At 38.9% G+C, this 20,858-nt stretch overlaps 2 protein-coding genes across 2 annotated transcripts; one reads left to right on the plus strand and one right to left on the minus strand.

The window, feature by feature from the left end:
- Positions 1-1,892: 1,892 nt before the first annotated feature.
- On the plus strand, positions 1,893-13,389 carry opn7d (opsin 7, group member d). Its single transcript, XM_085144828.1, has 6 exons — positions 1,893-2,683; positions 9,542-9,632; positions 9,721-9,883; positions 12,011-12,138; positions 12,259-12,593; positions 12,910-13,389. Exons 2-6 carry the CDS (start codon positions 9,542-9,544, stop codon positions 13,387-13,389), a joined length of 1,197 nt encoding a protein of 398 aa, XP_085000954.1. The 5' UTR covers positions 1,893-2,683.
- A 2,937-nt stretch (positions 13,390-16,326) lies between these two features.
- On the minus strand, positions 16,327-20,707 carry LOC146494384 (uncharacterized). Its single transcript, XM_085144843.1, has 5 exons — positions 18,160-20,707; positions 17,829-17,980; positions 17,441-17,493; positions 16,491-16,525; positions 16,327-16,403 (listed from the first exon to the last, which is right to left on the minus strand). The coding sequence occupies exons 1-5, from the start codon at positions 18,281-18,283 to the stop codon at positions 16,327-16,329; spliced, it is 441 nt and encodes a 146-aa protein (XP_085000969.1). The 5' UTR covers positions 18,284-20,707.
- Between the last annotated feature and the right edge of the window lie 151 nt (positions 20,708-20,858).

Consider the following 20,858-nt stretch of genomic DNA (forward strand, 5'->3'; position numbering starts at 1 on the left):
TTCCAGGCTAATATTAGTATCATTAATACAATGAAATAATTATAGTCAAGGTGTTTTTTTCTCCATATTTTGTTAAATTAAATAAATTAAATTGAATTCAAAAATTGTATAAGGTAAAGTGTCTGTTGAGTGCATATATAGATTTGGGGTTTTATCTTTTTATTTGAGTATTATATTATTTTGTCATGCTGATATTTCTCTTCTGATCTCAGCTTTGGACCACCTAACACCAGTGTTGGTCAAGTTACTTGAAAAAAGTAATCAGTAACTAATTACTGATTACTTCCCCAAAAATGTAATCCTGTTACTTTACTGATTATTTATTTTCAAAAGTAATTAATTACTTAGTTACTTTTTAAAAACACGATTTACAACCTGAATAGGTGATAAAGCGATAGATCTTTCAGCCCAATTCTACTTTTTCTACATAATCCATCATACAAAATGTAATCAGATGGAAAAGTCCCTTTTTAAAACTTGTTTTATTAGTTTTAATCTTTTAACTTTATGCATCAAGAAAAAATTAAATTATATGCAACATTCACTGACTGGAAGAAATTTGTTTAATATTTAAACCAATTTTCTGCACATTCCAGCACATAATTTTTTTTTTTTGTGTGTGTGTGTTTACACTCACTCTTTCAAATAGATGCAAGTAAAACACAGCAGAAAATAAATAAAGTCAAAGACTAGCGGTCCTTTTGCTCTATTTTCACCTGTAAAGCAGGAGTAGGGTAGGCGGAGGTTTACCCTGGTGCAGGTGTGCCTCAGCGGTCAGTGGAAGAATCCGCGAGTTTCTCTGTGAATTTCCCATTACATTGTAGCGCACTCGGTGCTTGTTTGGAAGTTTAGGGGTTTTTTCGCTGTAAAAAGAAGTTTTCTTCCCACGCACAACGGACACTAATGTTTTTGTCAAGGTCAGTACTTCCACGCTTTAAACGCTGCACGCTCATACTCTCTCCCGCACTCGATATATGATCCACTGTTGATCTGCACACAGCTGTTGTCACAAACGTCGCACTTGCTTACATCACTGTCATGAGACATTCTCGCAAAAAAATCACGGTTTTAGTAACGCAGTTACTTTCTACGGGAAAGTAACGGTAATCTAATTACCGTTTTTGCAATAGTAATCCCTTACTTTACTCGTTACTTGAAAAAAGTAATCGGATTACAGTAACGCGTTACAAGTAACGCGTTACTGCCCATCTCTGCCTAACACTATAAAAACATGATCTAGCATTGTTTAAAACTAAGTGACTTGACATTCGTGCTGTCTTCAGGTCCAGAAGGAAAGTGACTGTGCTCACTTTCAACATGATCTCTAATAATTTCCACCAGTTCTGATCACTTCCTGCCATGTCCAATATTACACTAAAGGGACATCATGCTACTGCAGCCAGTGGCTGTGACACTAAGTTCATCTAAACGTGTCTGAGCGAGCAGCCTGAGAAGGACCAGAACCCTGTGCTGAGGTATTAATATGACAGCACAGCTCTTTACAGCTTTGACAGCCCTGCAGCCTAGGCACAGCTCAGCGAGTGAGCCCACGCTCCCTTAAGCAGCTTTCCATGACTGTCAGTCTGGGAGTGGTGCTGCTAGAAGCAAACTGCATTGGTGGGTATGATAAAGTGGGATGACACAGCGCTTCAGGTGGAGTTCAGCTGCTCCCTACCAGGACTGGATTTACTGTGTGACCGAGGATGACACTTTATTTTCTAAAGTGGCTGTCACATTCATTTTAGACTTAAATTACAGAGAGCCACCTACAAAATCCATTTTTAGTCACAAATTACACATCAAATTCCAGATGCCAGTAGCACAGCAGCAGACATACATTGATCAGCACCATAAGCCATTGTTGCTACTTCCATTCTTTGCTTTGAACTGGGACCATGACATGAGACCATTATAAGCCAAAATTATGAAACCGTGATTGAATTCAAAATCGAATGAAAATACATCACAACACCATTGCCTTCATTCCTATAAATGTATAATCAATTGCTGCTTTTCTCTCCTGCTGGCTACCAACCTCAAGACACATTAATTAAGCAATTTGATACCAGCAGCTCACAGCAGCATGTGAGTCAGCTGTGGAGACTGATTTGGGAAAACCCACCTTCCACACTTGAATCGCATGCACGATTCATTCATATGCAAAGTGAGAGGATAATCCAAAGTGTAGGGTATGTGGGGAAAAAGTAGTGGTAGTAAGAGTGGGCAGAGGAAATGGGGAGGGGAGCGGTACTTTGAGTCATCAGTGACACTCGGATCTTACCAGTATTATGCTGATCCGTCTCTCTCTCTCTCTCTCTCCCTTTATTCTCTCTCTGGCCTGCCGTCACTGTGGGCTTTTCGTTCTCCATCAGTTGAATGCCCACAATAATGATCAGTGCACATGCTGTAAGATGCGGCGAGCATGTGTCCACCTGGCCGGCTGCATGCAAGTGTATGTCACTGAAGGGGAGGAGGATACCTTAACCGGACTCTTCAGTGTGAGGCTGAAATAGAACCAGTGCTCCCCTCTCTCACTCTCTCTACCCTTACCCCCCCCCCCCCTCTCTTTTTCCTTCACTCTCTGTTTCCTTCTCGGTGGCTGGCCAAGCTCCTCTCCGCTGTGTCCTGCTCTCCACCTGGCCTCCATGAGTTTAATTGAGGACAAGCCATTCCTCCCTGGAAGGTAAGCAGCGTAGCCGCGGGGTGTCCATTTCCAGAGCAATACAAAGAGATTAGACAATAACAGAAAAAAAGAGGGGGGGTCAACAATGATGTCGCATTTATGTGACTCCCCAAATTTTGCTTGTTTTTTTTTTAGTGTTTACTACCAGTGAACAGCGAGATATAGGTGCTGACACAGATCAATATATATATATATATATATATATATATATATATATATATATATATATATATTTATGTTTTGTTTTCTTTTAGTCTTTTAAATCCGCCTTTTTTTTCCTTTGAAAAGGTCTGGTAGTTTTTCCTGACTTGCAATTCTTCCTCTAACATGACAACATCTGGATATGTTAAAAGGTTATTTAGTGAAGGGCATTCATTTAAGTTTCAGATACTAAATCAAGGGTGCGAAAAATAAATTGTGCCAGCTGTAATAATGATGAAGATGAAGGCTCAGACCTCACAGCCGACTTGTGGGACCATCGGCAGGATTAGTGACGAGATCCTGATTATCCCACTCTGTAACAAATGGACCACTCTTTATCTGGTGGTCCAAGTTGAAGCCGTCACAACACTGACCATTTACAAGACAGCCTGCCTTGATCCTGAACCGCTTGCTGCACGTTGTTTATCTGGATACACTCATGCCTGCATGCATGAACTGTTTGCTGTTGTTTTCGTTGTTGCTTGTGCAGACATATGTGATTGTGGCTCACTCAAAGCTCTCTTCGCAGAAAATCAATAAGTGTGGACAAAGACGGATTTTGTTGCCCGAGTGTGAAGTCCTTCTGTTGGATACAACATAATTTAACAAAGTGACTGACCTCCAACTGCAGATGAGAATCAAAGGCAAATAGGAAATGAAAACAGCTGTTTGAGGGCATGACACTGACCTAATCAAAAGTTTATTTTTCTATACTAATCAGAGATTAATCACACAATAGTTTGTGTGATATAGACTGATGAAGATGGTGATGTGCACATAGCCACAGAGGTCCATCTGAATATTATAAAACAACTTAACATTATAAAGCTATTTTATAGCATTGTATATTAAAAAATATTTATGCCAAGTTAATCCAATTAGGATGAGCGACACGTCACATGACCAAAAGTTTGTAATTGCATGCTTGCATCAGACCATTTATGATTAATTGCCTCAGCAGCAATCAGCTAAATGGCAATCTGTCCTCTATGTTACCACAACTGCGGAAGCTCTTTGCTACAATCAAATCATGCGCCATCTCCCTTTGCTTAATTTATTTACCCGTATAATTCTGGCCTAAAAATAAAGCTACGAATACAAAACTGTAAATTGTTAATTCACAGAGATTTTCATACTTATTGACTGTAATAACTGTAGTTCAATTTCCATTGAGCCAAATGTGTAAGAATTTTTTTTTCACAAACTCGTGACAACCATCAGCTGACAACTGATTCACAGTCACATTAATATGATGCAGTGCTTGACTTCTTAAACACATCATGTGAACGCAGATTGCATCACGTTAATTCTCCAGGTTACATAAGATATGTCGTATGCCCGGCAATGTTTGAAGGAGTTGCCTCCAACCATGCTGTCATGCTGCTAAAACTTGCTGTAAATATTGTACTGTGATGGCACTCGCTTGTCACTGTCAGTCACTCTCAGATGAGGTGGCAGTTCCACACAGCGAGGGTGACAGTTGACTTTAATCTCACAAAGGTCTCACTAGGTCGTCGTGGCACGTGCCACACAACACGCTGGACATCATATTTGCTGCTTTGATTTTAAATACTGCTCAACTCAAAGGGCTTTACCACCGATTTCCAGCATCTAGTGTGGTAGAGTGCTGCAGGGTGAGGCTGTCGGTGGTATAATTATGTTGTCCTGAACTAGAACACAAGAGTTTGAGTTGTATGCACTAAATCTTGCTTTCTTTTTTTTTTCTTTTTTCTTTTTTTTTGTTGACTGGTTAGGCACCAGTCAAACAGGCCTAAAGACGGGTCAGCGGTCCTTGACAACCACCAGTTGCTAGGGAAAAATGTGTATTCGTCAACCAATTGGCAAGTGGTTGCTGGAGGCTATGGGCCATCTGTGAAACTAGCTGCTAGAGCCACCGTCACAGAGGCCTAGACACCAGTAGGAGACGCCCGAGCACCCACCAGTCAACAGGAAAAATATATCAATTCCTCGTCTGGTTGGTAAATGGTTGCTGGAGGCTGAAAGTGGTCACAAACAGACATATGGTGCTGCACAACAAAACCTCCCTGCAATTGCTTTCGTCACTAGTCAGTTGGTACAGTTGCCATAGTTTATATGGAAGACGCTGACTTGCCTGTAAACACTCGCCTAATGGTAGTGAAAGTGTCTAGTGCTATGCTGTCTATTTGTCTTCAGTGAAAAAAAGCTGTGAATCACACATTTGTGATACCTGGCAATAAGTGTTTCACATCGCTGGGGAGGAATGTTGGCCCACTCTTCTTTCCAGAATTGTTTTAGTAATTCAGTCAAATTGAAGGCATGAAAATGATTTCAATATGATTTAAGTTTTTTGGTTGAATTGTTGTTGTGTTTCAGATCATTGTCCATAACCCAAGTCCTCTTTAGCTTTATGGTACAAACTGATAGCTGGACATTATCCTTCAGGATTTTCTGGTGGAGAGTAGAATTCATGGTTTTAGTGTATTAGTCTTGGGTAGACTAATACACTAAAGAGACACCAAGACTTTAGACCCAAGTCTAAAGTCTTGGGTAGACGAGCCTTTGGGTTCTTTTTGGTCGGCATTGTTTTTTCCCCCGTGCCATTTTTTGCCCAGTTTGTTTAGTACTGTTGTATCATGAACATTCCCCATAAAAGGAGACAAGGGAGGCCTAAAGTTCTTTAGATGTTTTTCAGGGTTCTTTTGTGACCTCCTGGATGAGTTGATGACGTGTGCTTGGAGTGATTTTGGTAGAACGTCCACTCCTGGAAGGTTCACTAGTGTTCAACTTATCTCCATTTGTGGATAATGGTTCTCATCATAGTTCACTGGAGTCCAAAGGAATTAGAAATTTTTCACTGTAGATTGTGGTATGATGGGTTGCTTTTAGAGATCTTTTAATTCTATTCAATTCAATTCAAATTTAGCTATACAGTACCAAACAGTTTCCTCAAGGCTCTTTTAGCCTACTTCACTTTGTCAGGCAGGTCCTATTTAGATGACGTATTGATTCAGCAGGTCTGCCAGGTAAAAAAAAAATAAAATTTTTACTCTGGTTACATTTGTCTAGTGTTAAAATTAGTTTGATGTTCTGAAGCATCCCACTTTTAGAAATATTTAAAAAAGAAAGGAAAAGGAAAGGGTCAAATACTTTTTTATGGCACTGTACACTTCTGTTTCACTCTAATAAGGATGATAATTTATAAACTAAACATAATGTTAAACCTGAAATTAATGAGTGACACTATAAACCCCCTAGGAATTCATTTACAGAGGTCATTTCCCCATAGACGTCTATACAACCAGGCATTTTTTTCCAATCAGGGGAGACGTGCCTGCTGGCTATTAGAGGGAATACAAGCTTAAGGCACTTCCACACTGGTTTCACTTTTCAGGTTATTTTGTTCAAGCATATTTCTAACACAAAAAGGCATAAATAAGTAAAAACTGTTCAATACTGCTTTGAAATGTACGTATATAAACAGTGTAAATGCTCAAGGGACAGGGCTGGTAAATCAAGCCAAGCATGCAAAATTAAATGTGACACTTTGCATTCAGTTCACATTCGATCGCAAGCATTTTCTGATTCATAATGAGGGTAATTTACTTTAGATAAAAAATACGAATTCTGTTGGTAACATTCTCTGAAGGAAAGAAAATGCTGGGTAACAGATTAACATTTAAACACAAATCAAAAATTGAGACTGGCTGGAAACCATGCAGATACTCAACCATTGCTCTTGAGCATGTGGTCTCTTTGCTCTTTCACTCGCTGACATGCCTGTCAGCCTTTAAATGGCTGCTCATCTCCGCTGACTACAGACATTTAATGGTTACGAGTGACAGTTCTACTTTCAGTGGCACCGCAAATCTCACAGTTTGATAGCTTGCCTCAGGCAAACTTGTTGCAAACTTAATAGATAACTTGTCATGCTGACAACAGCAGTAAAACTGCAGAAAGATTATTTTAAATATCCTCTGTAAACCACATGATTCTACAGGGTCAGAGAAGGAAAGGATAGAGTGCACATGTGCTTGAAAAATGAAATAATGAGTCAGGTAAGCAGGTGATATAAGGCGCACTTCTCACATCATCATCTGGAGGTCAAAGTCCTCGTGCCCCTGTATCAAAGGCGTCCAATTATTAGTTATTCAGGCAAGCTCAGAGACATGACAGTTGTGTCATAGCCCACTCAGCTTCAAAATACTCAATCTATCACAGCAGGCCAATGACAGAGTTTATCTTTCTATAACAGCTCCCTTTTCATTTCCACACTCGCTATGCTGATCCGAGTATTTCATAAACTTCTGATCTGCTGGGATTTTTCCCACACAGCCATGTCTAGTGTTTACAGAGAAAACCTCCAGTACATGGCAGCCCTCTGGGTGAAAGCACCTCGTTGATGCTAGATGTCAGTGGATAATGACCAGACTGCCTTGAGCTGATACGAAGGCAATAGTAACTCAAAGAGCACCTCTGAATGCAAAACCTGTTAAACCTTGAAGCAGCAGAAAACTCGTCAACAAATCTGCAACAACTATGTGACACTATGATGTGAAAATGGGCCAAAATCTCTGAAGAATGTTTTCAGCACCTTTTTGGATCTAAGGCCATGTCCACACTAATACATTTTCATTTGAAATCGCATCTTTTTCTCTCCATTTTGGCCTTCCATCCACACTGAGACGACGTTTTCGGTCAAGGAAAACGCAGAGTTTTGAAAACGCTTTCCAAACCGGATACATTTGAAAACGCCGTTTCGACAGCGAACCCGGAGCCTTTTCGAAAACGATGACACATTTTTTCTATGCTCCGCTGCTTTTAATATAATAAAGAATGGATGTCTCTAATATATCTCAGACACAGTTTAAAGAAGTTGTACCCACCTGAAAACGTATTTATGAAGGGCAACCCATCAGACAAAAGTTGGCATAAAGGGACAGGAGCTTAAATGTCTTTTAGTGTCAAACAGAGGAGCTACACATAAACCCAATATAACATAAATAAGGGTCATATTTTGAAATTTGAACTGTGCAAAGCTGCTTTTGTTTTATTATGGAGCTAATACAAAAATAAGCATATTATGATCCAATTAAAAGGAAGATGCACGCTTTCTCAGTTACAGAGCCAATTTTTTTTAAAAAAAGAAAAAACTCAGTCAGTGCTTGGTGAGCGTGCTTGAGCTTAAAAACCAGCACACTTGAGAGAGAAGCATGTGCACATTCAGATCTGTGCAAAGGAAGTTTATGATTAATATCAGCTTTAAATCTTCCAAAACCTGACAGTTTCCCCTCCCAAGAGATCTCATGAGATGAAAACATGTATTGTGTGAACACACATTTTATCAGAACACATGCTCTCACAAACTGTATCTATCACAGCAATAACAGGGCTGATCATTAATGTGGTAACAGTGTTGCTTTTAATCAATACTGGGGATTAGATGCTGAAAGAAATACAAAGAATTGTTTCTTCAAGGTAATTAATTTGGGGAAGAAAAGGCTTTGGAATGATAGTAAACGTGTGCTAAGCCAGTTCCATCACTGATTCCTAAAACACCTGAGGGGAAATTTACTTGATTGAGAATCCATTATTGTGCTGACACAAGAATGAAGTTCATGGAGTTGAGTGGTACTAAAATGGGTCACAGCTTTGTACTCCGCTGAGTCTCCTCCACTCAGACTGACTGGACATTTCGTCATTGACTAGCGTGCTGACTTGCATAGTAATGAAGCTTCATCCCTGTGATTGCCTAAGTCCTTGAACATCAATATTGCCTCTACATCATCTCTGGTAGCTATCCAACTCTTGCTCCGCATTTCGCCCCTGCACCATCCTTTCCTTCCCAATTTCCGTTGTATTTTTCATTTTCTATCAAGCAAAGTGATGCACTGAATAGCAATCATTATCTCAGTTGCAAATAGCTGGGTAAGAAGAAGCCGACCGGCTAAAGAATATGAGAAGCATGAATGCCTCTGACAGTTTTCAAGTGATGGCGAGAAGACTCCATTAAGAATCTTCCAACAATGTGTTAGAAATCCTGGAGAGCCTGTCAACTGTTTCATGGCAGGGAAAAAAAAAGAATCACACTCTCACCTCGGCCCATTATGTATTTCTTCGATCACTTCAGTGTCTGGATTGCAATTGCACGTGTGCTTGCTGAATCATGCTTAGACTGCAATTTCACAAGCTTTTTATTCCCAGAAAATCTGAGCACATTTGGTCTTAATCATAAGACCATCATGTTTTGTTCCCTCAGCCTCTTGTACCCCTGTTGTAAATCCTAAAAATGGCACCGTGCTTTAATTCTTTCCATCTGTCAATGCTTTTTAGATATTTGTGTTTAATATGAACAGTCCTCAGCTTTTGCAGAGGATTATTTTTCTTCAAAACGGCTTTTTTAATTTATTTCTACATCTGATCCTGTAGGCTGCAGATATTTCTTGCAATAACAGCAGTAGGACAACTTGCAGTGCACTACAGACAGTGTGCAGTGTTTGAAATGCTTCAGAAACAAAACTGTATGCATTGATTTGATTTTACATAGTGACTACATATACTTCCTTTTTGCATGTTTTAATTTTTTTAGGATCCTAAGTTGAGTATTGACTTTTTGTAAATTCCTGGATTATTTTCAGCTTTATTGACCATGAATTAATTCGAGTGGTGACATTTCAGATGGGAAATGCTTCAGACACGTCTGCTGTGTTTACCTCCACCATCTCCAAGGAGCATGACATCTTCATGGGTTCAGTCTACAGCTTATTCTGTGAGTCCACACAACATTTGTGTTGATTTTTCTGTTTTTTTATGCTTTATCCATCTTTAGCACAACTCAATCTCCTTTTCTTTCACAGGTGTACTGTCCATCATAGGCAACTCCACACTGCTACTTGTTGCTTATCACAAGCGGTCAACCTTGAAACCAGCAGAGTTCTTTATCATCAATCTCTCCATCAGTGACCTTGGGATGACACTCACTTTACTTCCACTGGCCATACCGTCAGCGTTTTCACACAGGTATCGTAAAAGCTCCTTCTATATTTTTATTTCATTTCAACTTCAAATTCATTTATCAGTAATCATTACATTTTTTCTCTATTCACTATAAATAGCTACATGTTATAGCAAAAAATGGAGATTGATAAACATTTTGTGTAGTTGTGGGCCTTAACTATATTTTCAATCTAGCGCCATGTGGAAGGGCTTCCACATTTAGTGCCTAACAAACTGATGTGAATTCACCAATTTCCTTCTCCATCAGGACCAGACTGTGGAGTTTGATTCGTTTTGTGACATGAAATAGAACCACTGATAGAAGCCAAGATGGATCCATGCTTTCATATGTCACAGCAGAAACTGAGACTCATCAACATTTTTCCAATTTTCCTATTATCTAAATTTGGTAAACTGGTGTGAACTGCAGCCTCAGTCTCCTGTTGTCAGCAGACAGAATTGTCACCTCTTCTGCTGCTTTAGCCCTTCTACTTCAAGGTTCAATGTGCTGTGTTTTTAGAGATGCTCTTACCTTGGTTGTAACAAGTGGTTATTTGACATCATCATTCTCCTCACACATCTGGCTTCACTCAAAGAACTGCTGCTCGCTGGATATTTTCTTTTCAGCTCACGCTTGGTAAACCCTAGAGATGGTTGTGTGGGAAAATCCCAGTAGATCAGCAATTTATGAAATTCTCAGACAAGTCTATTCAGCAATCCAGCAAAAGTAATTCCGCATTCTTCGGCATTTTGATGCTTACTTTAAATTTCAGCAGGTTGTCTTCATCGTGCCTACATGCCTAAATGTATCAACATATTGCCATGTATTTGGCTAATTAGATATTTGCTTTAATGAGCAGTTTAAACAGTTATACCAAATGAAATGCCCAGTGAGCGTATGTTACAACATGTCTAACCTAAAAATCTATAAAAGATGATTTTTAACAGATTTCCTGTTAAAGTTTGTATCTTTGCGCACTTCCTTTCTTTCTGTCACTCTGTCTAAATACCTACTTACATTTTCATCATTGACCTCAAACTCCAACTCCTGCTGGGAAAATCAACAGTGCAAAACCGTTTTCAGTGGAGGACACTGCAGTTTCCAAGCCTGACGAAGACGTGTTACGTCACGAGCATTACCAGGTGTTTGCTTTCGGCTTTGTTTTTTGTTTTTGTCTTCACACTCACAGAGTTTTGCATTGTCAGTTTGCCCTGAGTTCAACAGCTACATCCCAAGAGAGGTCATCTGGCAAAACTGCGGTACACGTCATGAAAATGTCACCATTTCGGTAAACAAAAATAAATCTGTGGTCTCTGTCACTCACCACCATTCTTAGTTGCCAGATTTAGCTGCCTGTGAGTTGCTCTTCCCAGAAACTCAAATTCAAATCGAGGGTCTCTGCTGTTACAAGGTGGAGAAGGTCTAGTATGCATTTCATACGTGTAAAAGTGATCATAATCTGACTTGCAAAGAGCAATTCCAGCACTGCAGGAGAGCTTCAGTGCTCACAAAGAAACATTTAAGGTGGAGCACATTTAGGTGAGGTCTCTTGATTTTTATTGACAAAGTCTTCCATGTTATATATCCAAAGGTCCTTTGGTGCATTTAGCTTAGCAAACAGTCAGAAAATCGTCTATCAACCAAAAATATACTTTTTAAAAACAAAATAATGCAAACACTTTTGCAGACACAAGATACATGATGGCCTCCAGTAATAATAATGTACCTGATTTAAAATGTATTGTTCTAAATTAGCTTAACTGAACCTCTGTTTTTGAACAGGGGCTTATTGTTGTTAGAAGAGATTAATAATAACCAAGAAAGAATGAGAATGAGGAAAAGTGGGAACATTTTGGAAAATGGTTTATTTCATCCTAAATGCCTGAATGCAACTGAAATGGATCATGTTCCAGCAGGTACTCTTAATACTGTATCAGATTGCAGAATAAATATAAACAAATTATATTGGAAATCTATGTTCGGGATGGAGAGGGCTTCCCAAAGCTTGTTGTTATACTTCTATCCTAACACTCAATAAAAAAGACCCTCCAAAGCTGTGACTGAGACTCTACAGTTACACTCAAACAGGGAGCAGTTTTCTGGGCCCTTGCCTCTATTACATTTTTTTTACTCGTTGTCTGTGTGTACAGGTGGCTGTTTGGAGAAATCATCTGCCAGGTGTATGCTATGTGTGGAGTGCTGTTTGGTCTCTGCAGCTTGACAAACCTCACAGTGCTTTCCTTAGTGTGCTGCCTTAAAGTCTGTGTCCCCAACCACGGTGAGGGTGGAATAAATTGATAAGCATGATGTTGTCAAAGCTACAGAAAGTTAACCAGCAGCAGGAGTAAAACAAGCATAATAACTTCAAGGCACCTTTTTCTATTTCCTCTCTTATCAGGTAACAACTTCTCCTCGTCACATGCCCACCTCCTGGTGGCTGGAGTTTGGTGTTACGCATCTGTGTTTGCTGTGGGGCCACTGGCACACTGGGGACATTACAGTCTTGAGCCTTATGGGACAGCGTGCTGCATTGACTGGCATGCACCCAACTACGAGCTTTCAGCTTTGTCTTATGTTATCTGCCTTTTCTTCTTTTGCTATGTAGTCCCCTGCACTATCATCTTCCTCTCCTACACTTTCATTCTGCTGACCGTGCGGGGCTCACGTCAGGCCGTCCAGCAGCATGTGTCACCACAGACCAAGAGCACCAATGCACACACTCTCATTGTCAAGGTCAGAGGTTATGGCTGTGTCGCTTCAGCACCACTGACTATAGCTTTTATAGCTAACAGGATCTGAGTAGGATATGAAAAGATAAATAATTAGAAGGTTATAAATTAAATTGATTATTTTCTTTATCTCTGTACAGTCTTCTGATGCATATGTAGACTTCTGCATGGATAGATTCAAAACTAAAGTTATAATACTTAAGATATATGTTTTCATACAAATTTGCCACTAACATGAAACTAAATTTTGCATGTCATGTTTTTTGTTCAATGTTGTTTGAATATCTGCATGCATATGTGTGAATGCTCCTTCTCCACAGCTGTCTGTAGCAGTGTGCATAGGCTTCCTGGCTGCTTGGTCTCCATATGCTGTCGTGGCCATGTGGGCTGCTTTCGGGGATGCCACGCAAGTTCCTCCCGCTGCTTTTGCCCTTGCTGCAGTGTTTGCCAAGTCTTCTACCATCTACAACCCTATGGTCTACCTCCTGTGTAAGCCCAACTTTCGCGAGTGTTTATACAGAGACACTTCGATGTTACGACAGATGATGTACAGGGGCAGTCCGCAGTCCGAGCCGAAAGAACGATTCGGATCCACATCACAGCGCAACAAGGACATGAGCGTCTCCACGCGCTTTTCAAATGGACAGCAGGAGAGCTACGGGGCGTGTCTGCACTGCACTGACAATGCAGCTCTGTGTCATGTGACACCCCAAAGGACTGCCTGCATCCTGACTGGATCCACCTACACAGAGGTGACAGTCGGCCAACTCTCAGCCAAACCGCAGGCCGAGTTCCTCTAGTGGAACAGCCTGATTCTTTCATAAAGCAAACAAAGGACGACACATGATCAAAAAGACAAAGAGGTTACTGAACAATAAAGTCTCACTGAGACTTCACCTTTCATGTCATCCTTTCTGAGTGACTCTTTCATTGTGAAATGAAAACATGATACAAAAACTTCTCAGAAGATTTGCCACAAAAAAGTATACTTGCAATGTCTTGACGTCTACTTATGTGTCAGCTTGTTTCCTGTTTCATTTAAATGTGTAGTAATTTAACAGGATTCCAAGAGAGCAGAAAATGAGACAGCAGAACCCCCTCCAGCTTAAAGGTTAATTAGGAAAATGTGTACCTCAGTGTGCATCATGAGAATAAACTATGTTTAATATTCCACCAGCGCCAACTGAGTATATTATAAGAACGTATTGCAGTCAAGGACTGTGAAAAAGATTGTTTAGGTTTCTTGTAAAAGAAGAAAAAAAAAGATGTAAAGAGGTATTCAACCTAAAATGATTAAGTATTCACTGCCTGTAGAAGTGAATGTCTGATCTAATGCTTTGTCCTTGTCAATAGTGGGATGTACTGTAACTGAGATATAAAATCAAACTGGCAGCTGCAGTTTTCTGGGATGAACAACACAACCAAATTTCCCCACTTCGTCCAGCCCGCAGGGTCTTTGAGAGGTTTAATGTTAGAGAGAGTGCTGTAAGCAGAAGATCACTTCAGTCAAGAGGCCTGTACTTGCAGGGCTCCAGTGCAGCATGTAATCTGCAGTCATTTTCTAAACAGAGACTGTTAAACAAAATAGTTCCACATTAATTTGTACATAAGTTTAGATTTTTATTTCATAAAAAGCACTGCATGTGACTCCCTTTGGTTTACAGAAACTCCCATTTCAGTTGTGGGGCCTCGCTTCTCTTCTTATTTAGATCTTAGCAAACTAATATTAAAGGGAACCCACACTATTAAGACAACTTAATAACCTGTCATTTCAAATCATTCTATTTAAACAGTCGACTGATTAGGAATCAAGGAAAATCAGTTTCTGCAGTATTTTACATCAGTACAAAGAGAAAGATTTCCAAAGTAGTCCATGGTAAAGACTGAAGGTCCTAGAGAATTATTTTGCTTTACAGAGATTTTGCCTTGCAGTTTATTTTCTGCTAAAAATATGCATTTACATCTATCACTTAAAAAAGTGATTCCTTTACAGCAACGAGGATGTCTTTTCATCCATGTCAATGCAAAAATACAAAGAACTATGTTATATTTAATTTTACTTTCTTTTATAATGTGGTCCTGTGCTGTGTGACATCATGTGTATGTATATATGTTTAAAATGTATCATGTATGTATTTATTTCATTATAAAAAAGTTCTTGTTTAGTGTTATTTACTAAAAACACAAAAACAAACGGATCATTTCACTGTTTTGGGAGGCACAGAAAATTGCATCATCTGACAGAAAGTGAGATTTCAGAAAGATTGAAATAATTTCTAATTATTCATAAAAACACTTTAAAACATGAGGAGAAATTGTAAACACAAATTTTCCTGAAAACGATCATAGAACAGAGATTATAATCGAATGTTTAAAATCAGCTCTTATTTTCTGTGAATAAGACAATCTTTAATATTTTTTTTTACCAAGCACTTTAATTATCTGTGAGGAAGCTGCTTTGCTGGGTGTTCATTAACTTGGGAGCACAGCAGGTTCAATTTACTGCCAAAGCAATTTTCCATAAAGCGGTTTACTGACATTATAGGAGACACCTCTGTTTAAAATTCCTCGGATGGTGTGCTCTACATGTTGAGCCTGAAACTAATTTGCTCTCAGTTTTTAGAGAACTGCATTAGCGTTTTTGTGAAGAAGCTGGATTTGAAAAATGAAGCCAAATCATCCAAATGTCCTGCTTGTCCTGCAGTGGATATGGCATTTCTGGAAGGGAAAAGGCATAAATAAATGAATAAATATTGGTTTGAATGAGGATAACCTTGGACAGCTTTGGTTTTAGGACTTGAGAAGCAACCATCTTTGTCTGCCACACACAACATTTCAGGAGAAATCTTTCTGAGAAGGCTAATCAAAAATCAAAATTCATGTTGATAGCAAAGCTGCAACTGTGAGGTTGCCTTTCCTATGACGATTACATGCATGTGCATTTTAAAACATATAGGAAGCCCCATCTGTGTAATTAAAAGTACAATCTATAAGGCATATGACCTAAAGTGATGTACTTGTATTTTTTTGCTAAACTGAGCTGAAATGAAAATCTTAAGCGCAATCCCAACAGGGAGCACAAGCAAATATGCATGAAGGATCGACTTAGATGCAAAGTAATTTATTTTCCCCCAGTTTGAAAAAAAAAGTGCCTGTAGGATAAGTATTCACTGGCAACCAATATAGGGAAGCAATGAGATACAGCCAGAGGAGGAATTAAAAGAAAAATAACTGATATGGCACATTGCATTAAGAGAAACTGGCAGTATAGTCCTATTTGGGTGCATACTGTAGCTGGGTGCATTTTTGAAACTGTGTATAAAAACAATTATTTACCTTTTTGATTACTGAGACTAATCATGTGAGATTCTTCATTCTGGTCCGTGCAGTCTATTTGTAGAGCCAGATGGAAATTGATCGGTAAACATGATTAAGATTATTACTGAGTACACAGTTTTACCATTAAAGACTAAGTTTACCCAGCACAGCACTCAATTATGAAATAAAGCTTCACTTCAACAGCCACTTCAGAAATAATCACTGCTTCTCTTATCTTGATGTGAATGTCCTCTTTTAAGTCCCAATCTTCATCACCAACTCTCTTATCCTCAGTTTGTCTGTTCCTCTTAAAAGCCCACACTATGACTTCCCATACCAACTGTTCTTGTGCACTCAGACAACTCCAGACATCATTTTAGTGCAAAACACACATTTATTTTGGCGGGATTAATTCTCTGCTAGTTGTCACTGCCTTGAAGGTCACTAGAAGACAGATTTATGTTCTTAAACATGGATATGTGAGAGAAAGGCAGGTCTATGAGAGACAGAGGAGAGAGATTAAAAACTCCTCTATGGGTTTAGGCTTTTTCATCTTACCTCTGGTCGAGGAAAACCACAGTACCTGGCAGCATCACCCTGATGTCAGGCTGTGACCTCCTGTGTAAATTAAAATGTATCTGGTTATTATAGTGCACTGAATCACATATTTTACTAACACTGAACTAATTTTTCAGTCAATTAGTTAATTAATCAGTCTATCAGCTAAGATTTCTGTTGAATCAATGAATTGCTTAATATGGAGCTTATTTTCTTTCTTGGCTCTATATGATGTTAGGGAGAGCAGATATCCATAACATGGTCATCCAGGAGCATATCTCTGACTATGACTGCAGCGGTTCCACCCAGCTGTTATTCACACTTCCTCTTTATGAGCAGCATCCAATCAGATGATAATTTAATTTGGAGGAGAAGGGAGTGAGCTAAAAGTGCTTCATGCAAAACAAGGATGAACTTGCCCCCAGGAGGTGGGCAATGAGTAGTTATCTTATTCAACAAGGATGAATAAGATAAATACTCATTATTTTGAACCCGTAACACATGCACAGTGACTAAAGATTTGGTGCTGGAAATGAGCAGAAAAGGTCAGTTTTATTTTATTTATTTATTTTTTACATTTTTAAGTGGAATTTTAAATCAGTTAAAATCTTGGAAAATGGGGTCAAAATGTAGCACTCTATAATACACATACAAAGTATTTAAGGTAACTCTCTAAGTAAATTAGTGTTTAAGATCCAGGATGTGATGTTAAAAAGCTGACATAAAATACGTTTATTAAACACAGTATGTTTTTATTAGAATAATGAAAAGAAATATAAAGAAAACAAATGACCAAAAAAGGATTATTCAGCAGAAAAACCAGGCATGAAAGTAAGTGTTAGGTGCAACACTACATCTCAGCAAGATTTAACATTACAACTAAGGTCTGCAATAGACTGTGAGTAATTACTGTGCACATCTTGTAAGGTTTCACTATATTTCATCTTCAACAGAGGGTGAAAGTTACATTCTAACCCAAACTTTGACACCGTGGCTCTGCTTGGTTTTTCCCAGCATGCTGGTGCCCTCTAGTGCATACAAACAGAAAGACAGTGGAAAGACAATAAGCCTTCATTTAGTTATATGTAAACAGATATTGTAGAAAGGTGTATGATTATTATTATAAATTTTGGGGGGAATAATACATTTTCACATATCAAAGGGGGAAAAAACAAGGAAGAAAATAAAAAACTGAACCACAAAGAGCAGAGGAACAACTGTGCTGTCTATTGATTAATGGAATATACACTTTCTGGCCACTTCATTAGATGCACATTGATAGTACCTGGTTGGACCTTATTTTGCCTTATTTCAAAACTGCCCTAATTCTTCATGGTATAGAAATGCTGGGAAGATTCCTCACTGATTTTGGTCCATATTGAGATGATAGCATCAGTTGCTGCAGGTTTGTCGGTTGCACATCCATGATGCTAATCTCCCCTTCCACCACATCCCAAAAGTGGATTGAAACTGGCATGTAATCCTGCTGGAAGCAGCCATCAGATGATCTGTACACTGTTCATAAAGTGATGGACATGGTCAGCAACAACACTCAGGAAGGCTGTGACATTTAAATGATGCGCAGCTGCTACACAATTAAGCTACCACCACCAGTTTGAATCAAGTCTTTCAAGCTTTCATGTTGTTTACATCAAATTCTGCCCATTTTATAGTGAAACTGAGACTCATCATACATGGCAACACTTTTCCAGTCTTCTGTTGTCCAAATTTGGCGAACTTTTGCAAAGTGTAGTCTTTGTTTCCTGTTTTTAGTTGACAGGAGGGGCACTCGGAGTGGTCTTCTGCAGCCAATCCCATCTGTTTCAAAGTTTGACATGCTGTGGGTTCAGAGAAGCTCCCCAGTATACATTGGTTGTAATGAGCAGTTGTTTGACTTCAAAGTGGTTGTGCGGAAAATGCCAATACATCAACAATTTTTAAAATGCTCAGCCCCCCATCTGGCTCCAACAGTCTAGTATCTTTCTTCCTCATTCTGATGCTCACTCTGAACATGTTGTCTTCACTATGCTTACATGCCTAAATGCAGTGATTTACTGCCATGTGATTGGCTGACTAGATATTTGTGTTATCTGTGTTGTCAAAGGAGCTTGCAAAGAAAAGCGTCTGGACTTCTTTAAGTTTCTGTGTTATCTGTGTTATATCTTTATCTCTAACCAACGCCCGGTCGGAGACAAACATATCAGGTCAATGCTGATGCTGATGGACATCTGAAACAGGCAGTTCATGCTTGAATTTGTTGAACAGAACAAGGGAACAGGAAACCTTAAGGACAAAGTGGCAAATAAAGACTAACACCTCCTTCAACCTCCTATATATTGGAATAACATTAAGCTACATAATCTTTATTTTTCCAATACCCATAATGCCATACAATTCATCTTTATGTATCCTGTAGCTGTAAATAAGTGGTGGATAAAATTACTTTTAAACTTATTACTGCATTAACACATCCCAAGCAGACACTGGATGTCTGCAGACACTGTCCATTGCCTGGGGATGAGCTCCAACTGAAACAGGCGATCAAACCTTCATCCCGCATGTGTTCGACAGAAGGAGAAACTGGAGAAAACGTACACGATCACAGGTAGCACATGCAAACTCCACAGATAAGACCGCTGCCTGAGCATGAACTCTGCTGTGAGCACTAAAAACTGAGCCACAATGTTACTGTGGCAAAAGAGTCAGTCAGTCAGTTCCACTTAAGATGTAAAACTGGTATTTAGGTTTACATCTTAAGATGTGCTTCTGCATACTGGCGCTTTTTGCAGAATGCAAGCCAGCATGTTTTTGAGGGTTTTTTTGTCTGTGTCAGCTACACATAATGCATGACTGTCAAAGTACAAAGTGCTGTTATGATGGAGTATATCCCAGTTGTACGCATTCTGCATGCAGCAATACATATTTTGTAAGAGCAGCTGTGGTATGCATTAAAGGGAAAAAATATTCAGTTTGGGATGCAGCCCAGAAAATTAAAAACACCTGTGTGTGTCTGTGCACTCCTAAATAAGATACAGTATGACAGTCTCGTGCTTTTCCTTCACATGTCCACTGGTCATTAGGACCAAAAATATATTAAATCATTTTGAGGATTTAAACACAAGTAGAAGAAGTAGAAACACCAAACATCAGATTACCACATGAGAAGCATTTATGATGGACTGCTTTAAGAATCCACAACTGATCATGTGTGAAATGAAACTTGTCAGACTTTACAGCAGTAATCGCTGTAATTTGTTACTTGTTCTTTCAATACAACATCTGTCAGTGAGAGAAATTATATAATCACATAGGTTTTTAAATGACTTTCCTTTTTTTACATGAATAAGTTAAGAGTCTGAGGACAAACCAGTTTGACTCACTGAATTTAAGCCCACTGGGGCATGAAGCCTCTGAAAAGCATTGCTTGTGAGCTGTTTTCTTTAAAACATAAAACATTAGCTAATTTGTAAAAAAAAAAATTGAATTGTTACATGATTCTGAGTGTGCTTTAGTTTTAAGAAACATCAGTTTAACAGAAACATAAAACAGTTATTTAGTGCTTTTCTTGCACAAATGGACAACCTAAAACCAAAAAGGAGTCATACTGTCAAATGTGACAAACAGTGTATCAATACAATTGCATTTTTTTTACTTTGTGATTTTCTCCCATTAATATCTCTTTCTTCAGATATAAGTGTATAAGGTCTTCATCTTAAGCAGATGTCGCTCAGATATGCACAAAATATGAAGTAGCTTGTCTTAACTGCATCCATAAACAGGGGCCCCTCAATCATTAGCAAATAAATTAAGCATAGAATAGAATAGTTTAGATTTTAGTGTAGAAGTTGGAAGCAGTATAACATAGCATTACCTAAAGTCTAAGTAAAATCAGGGCCATCACAGGTGACCCCTTGCACCCCTGCCCACCACCTGTTTGACCCACTGCCTTCTGGTTGGCCCCTCGGGTCAATCTGGTCCCACACCTCCAGACTCACAAACAGCTTCTTCCCCTGGGCCATTCGGACTGTCAATAAACACTATCCCCCCACGCCCCACGCACCTCACCAATCTGAGCCAATGTTTGAGTAACCTTATCCCTCAGGTCACTCACACATGGACTCTATTCAGACCAAGTCTTTTCTTTGCACTACCTCCAAGCACTCTGTGACTATTTTGTTCTCCAGTGTGTGACTTTCTATTGTTTATGTATATATTTCCCTTGTTTTGTGTATATATATATATATATATATATATATATACACACACACACACACACACATATACACACACACACACACACACACACATATATATATATATATATATATATATATATATATATATATATATATATATATATATATATATATATATGTATGTATATATATCCCTC

Source organism: Neolamprologus multifasciatus, chromosome 20 (genome assembly GCF_963576455.1).
Source record: "Neolamprologus multifasciatus chromosome 20, fNeoMul1.2, whole genome shotgun sequence".
NCBI lineage: Eukaryota > Metazoa > Chordata > Actinopteri > Cichliformes > Cichlidae > Neolamprologus > Neolamprologus multifasciatus.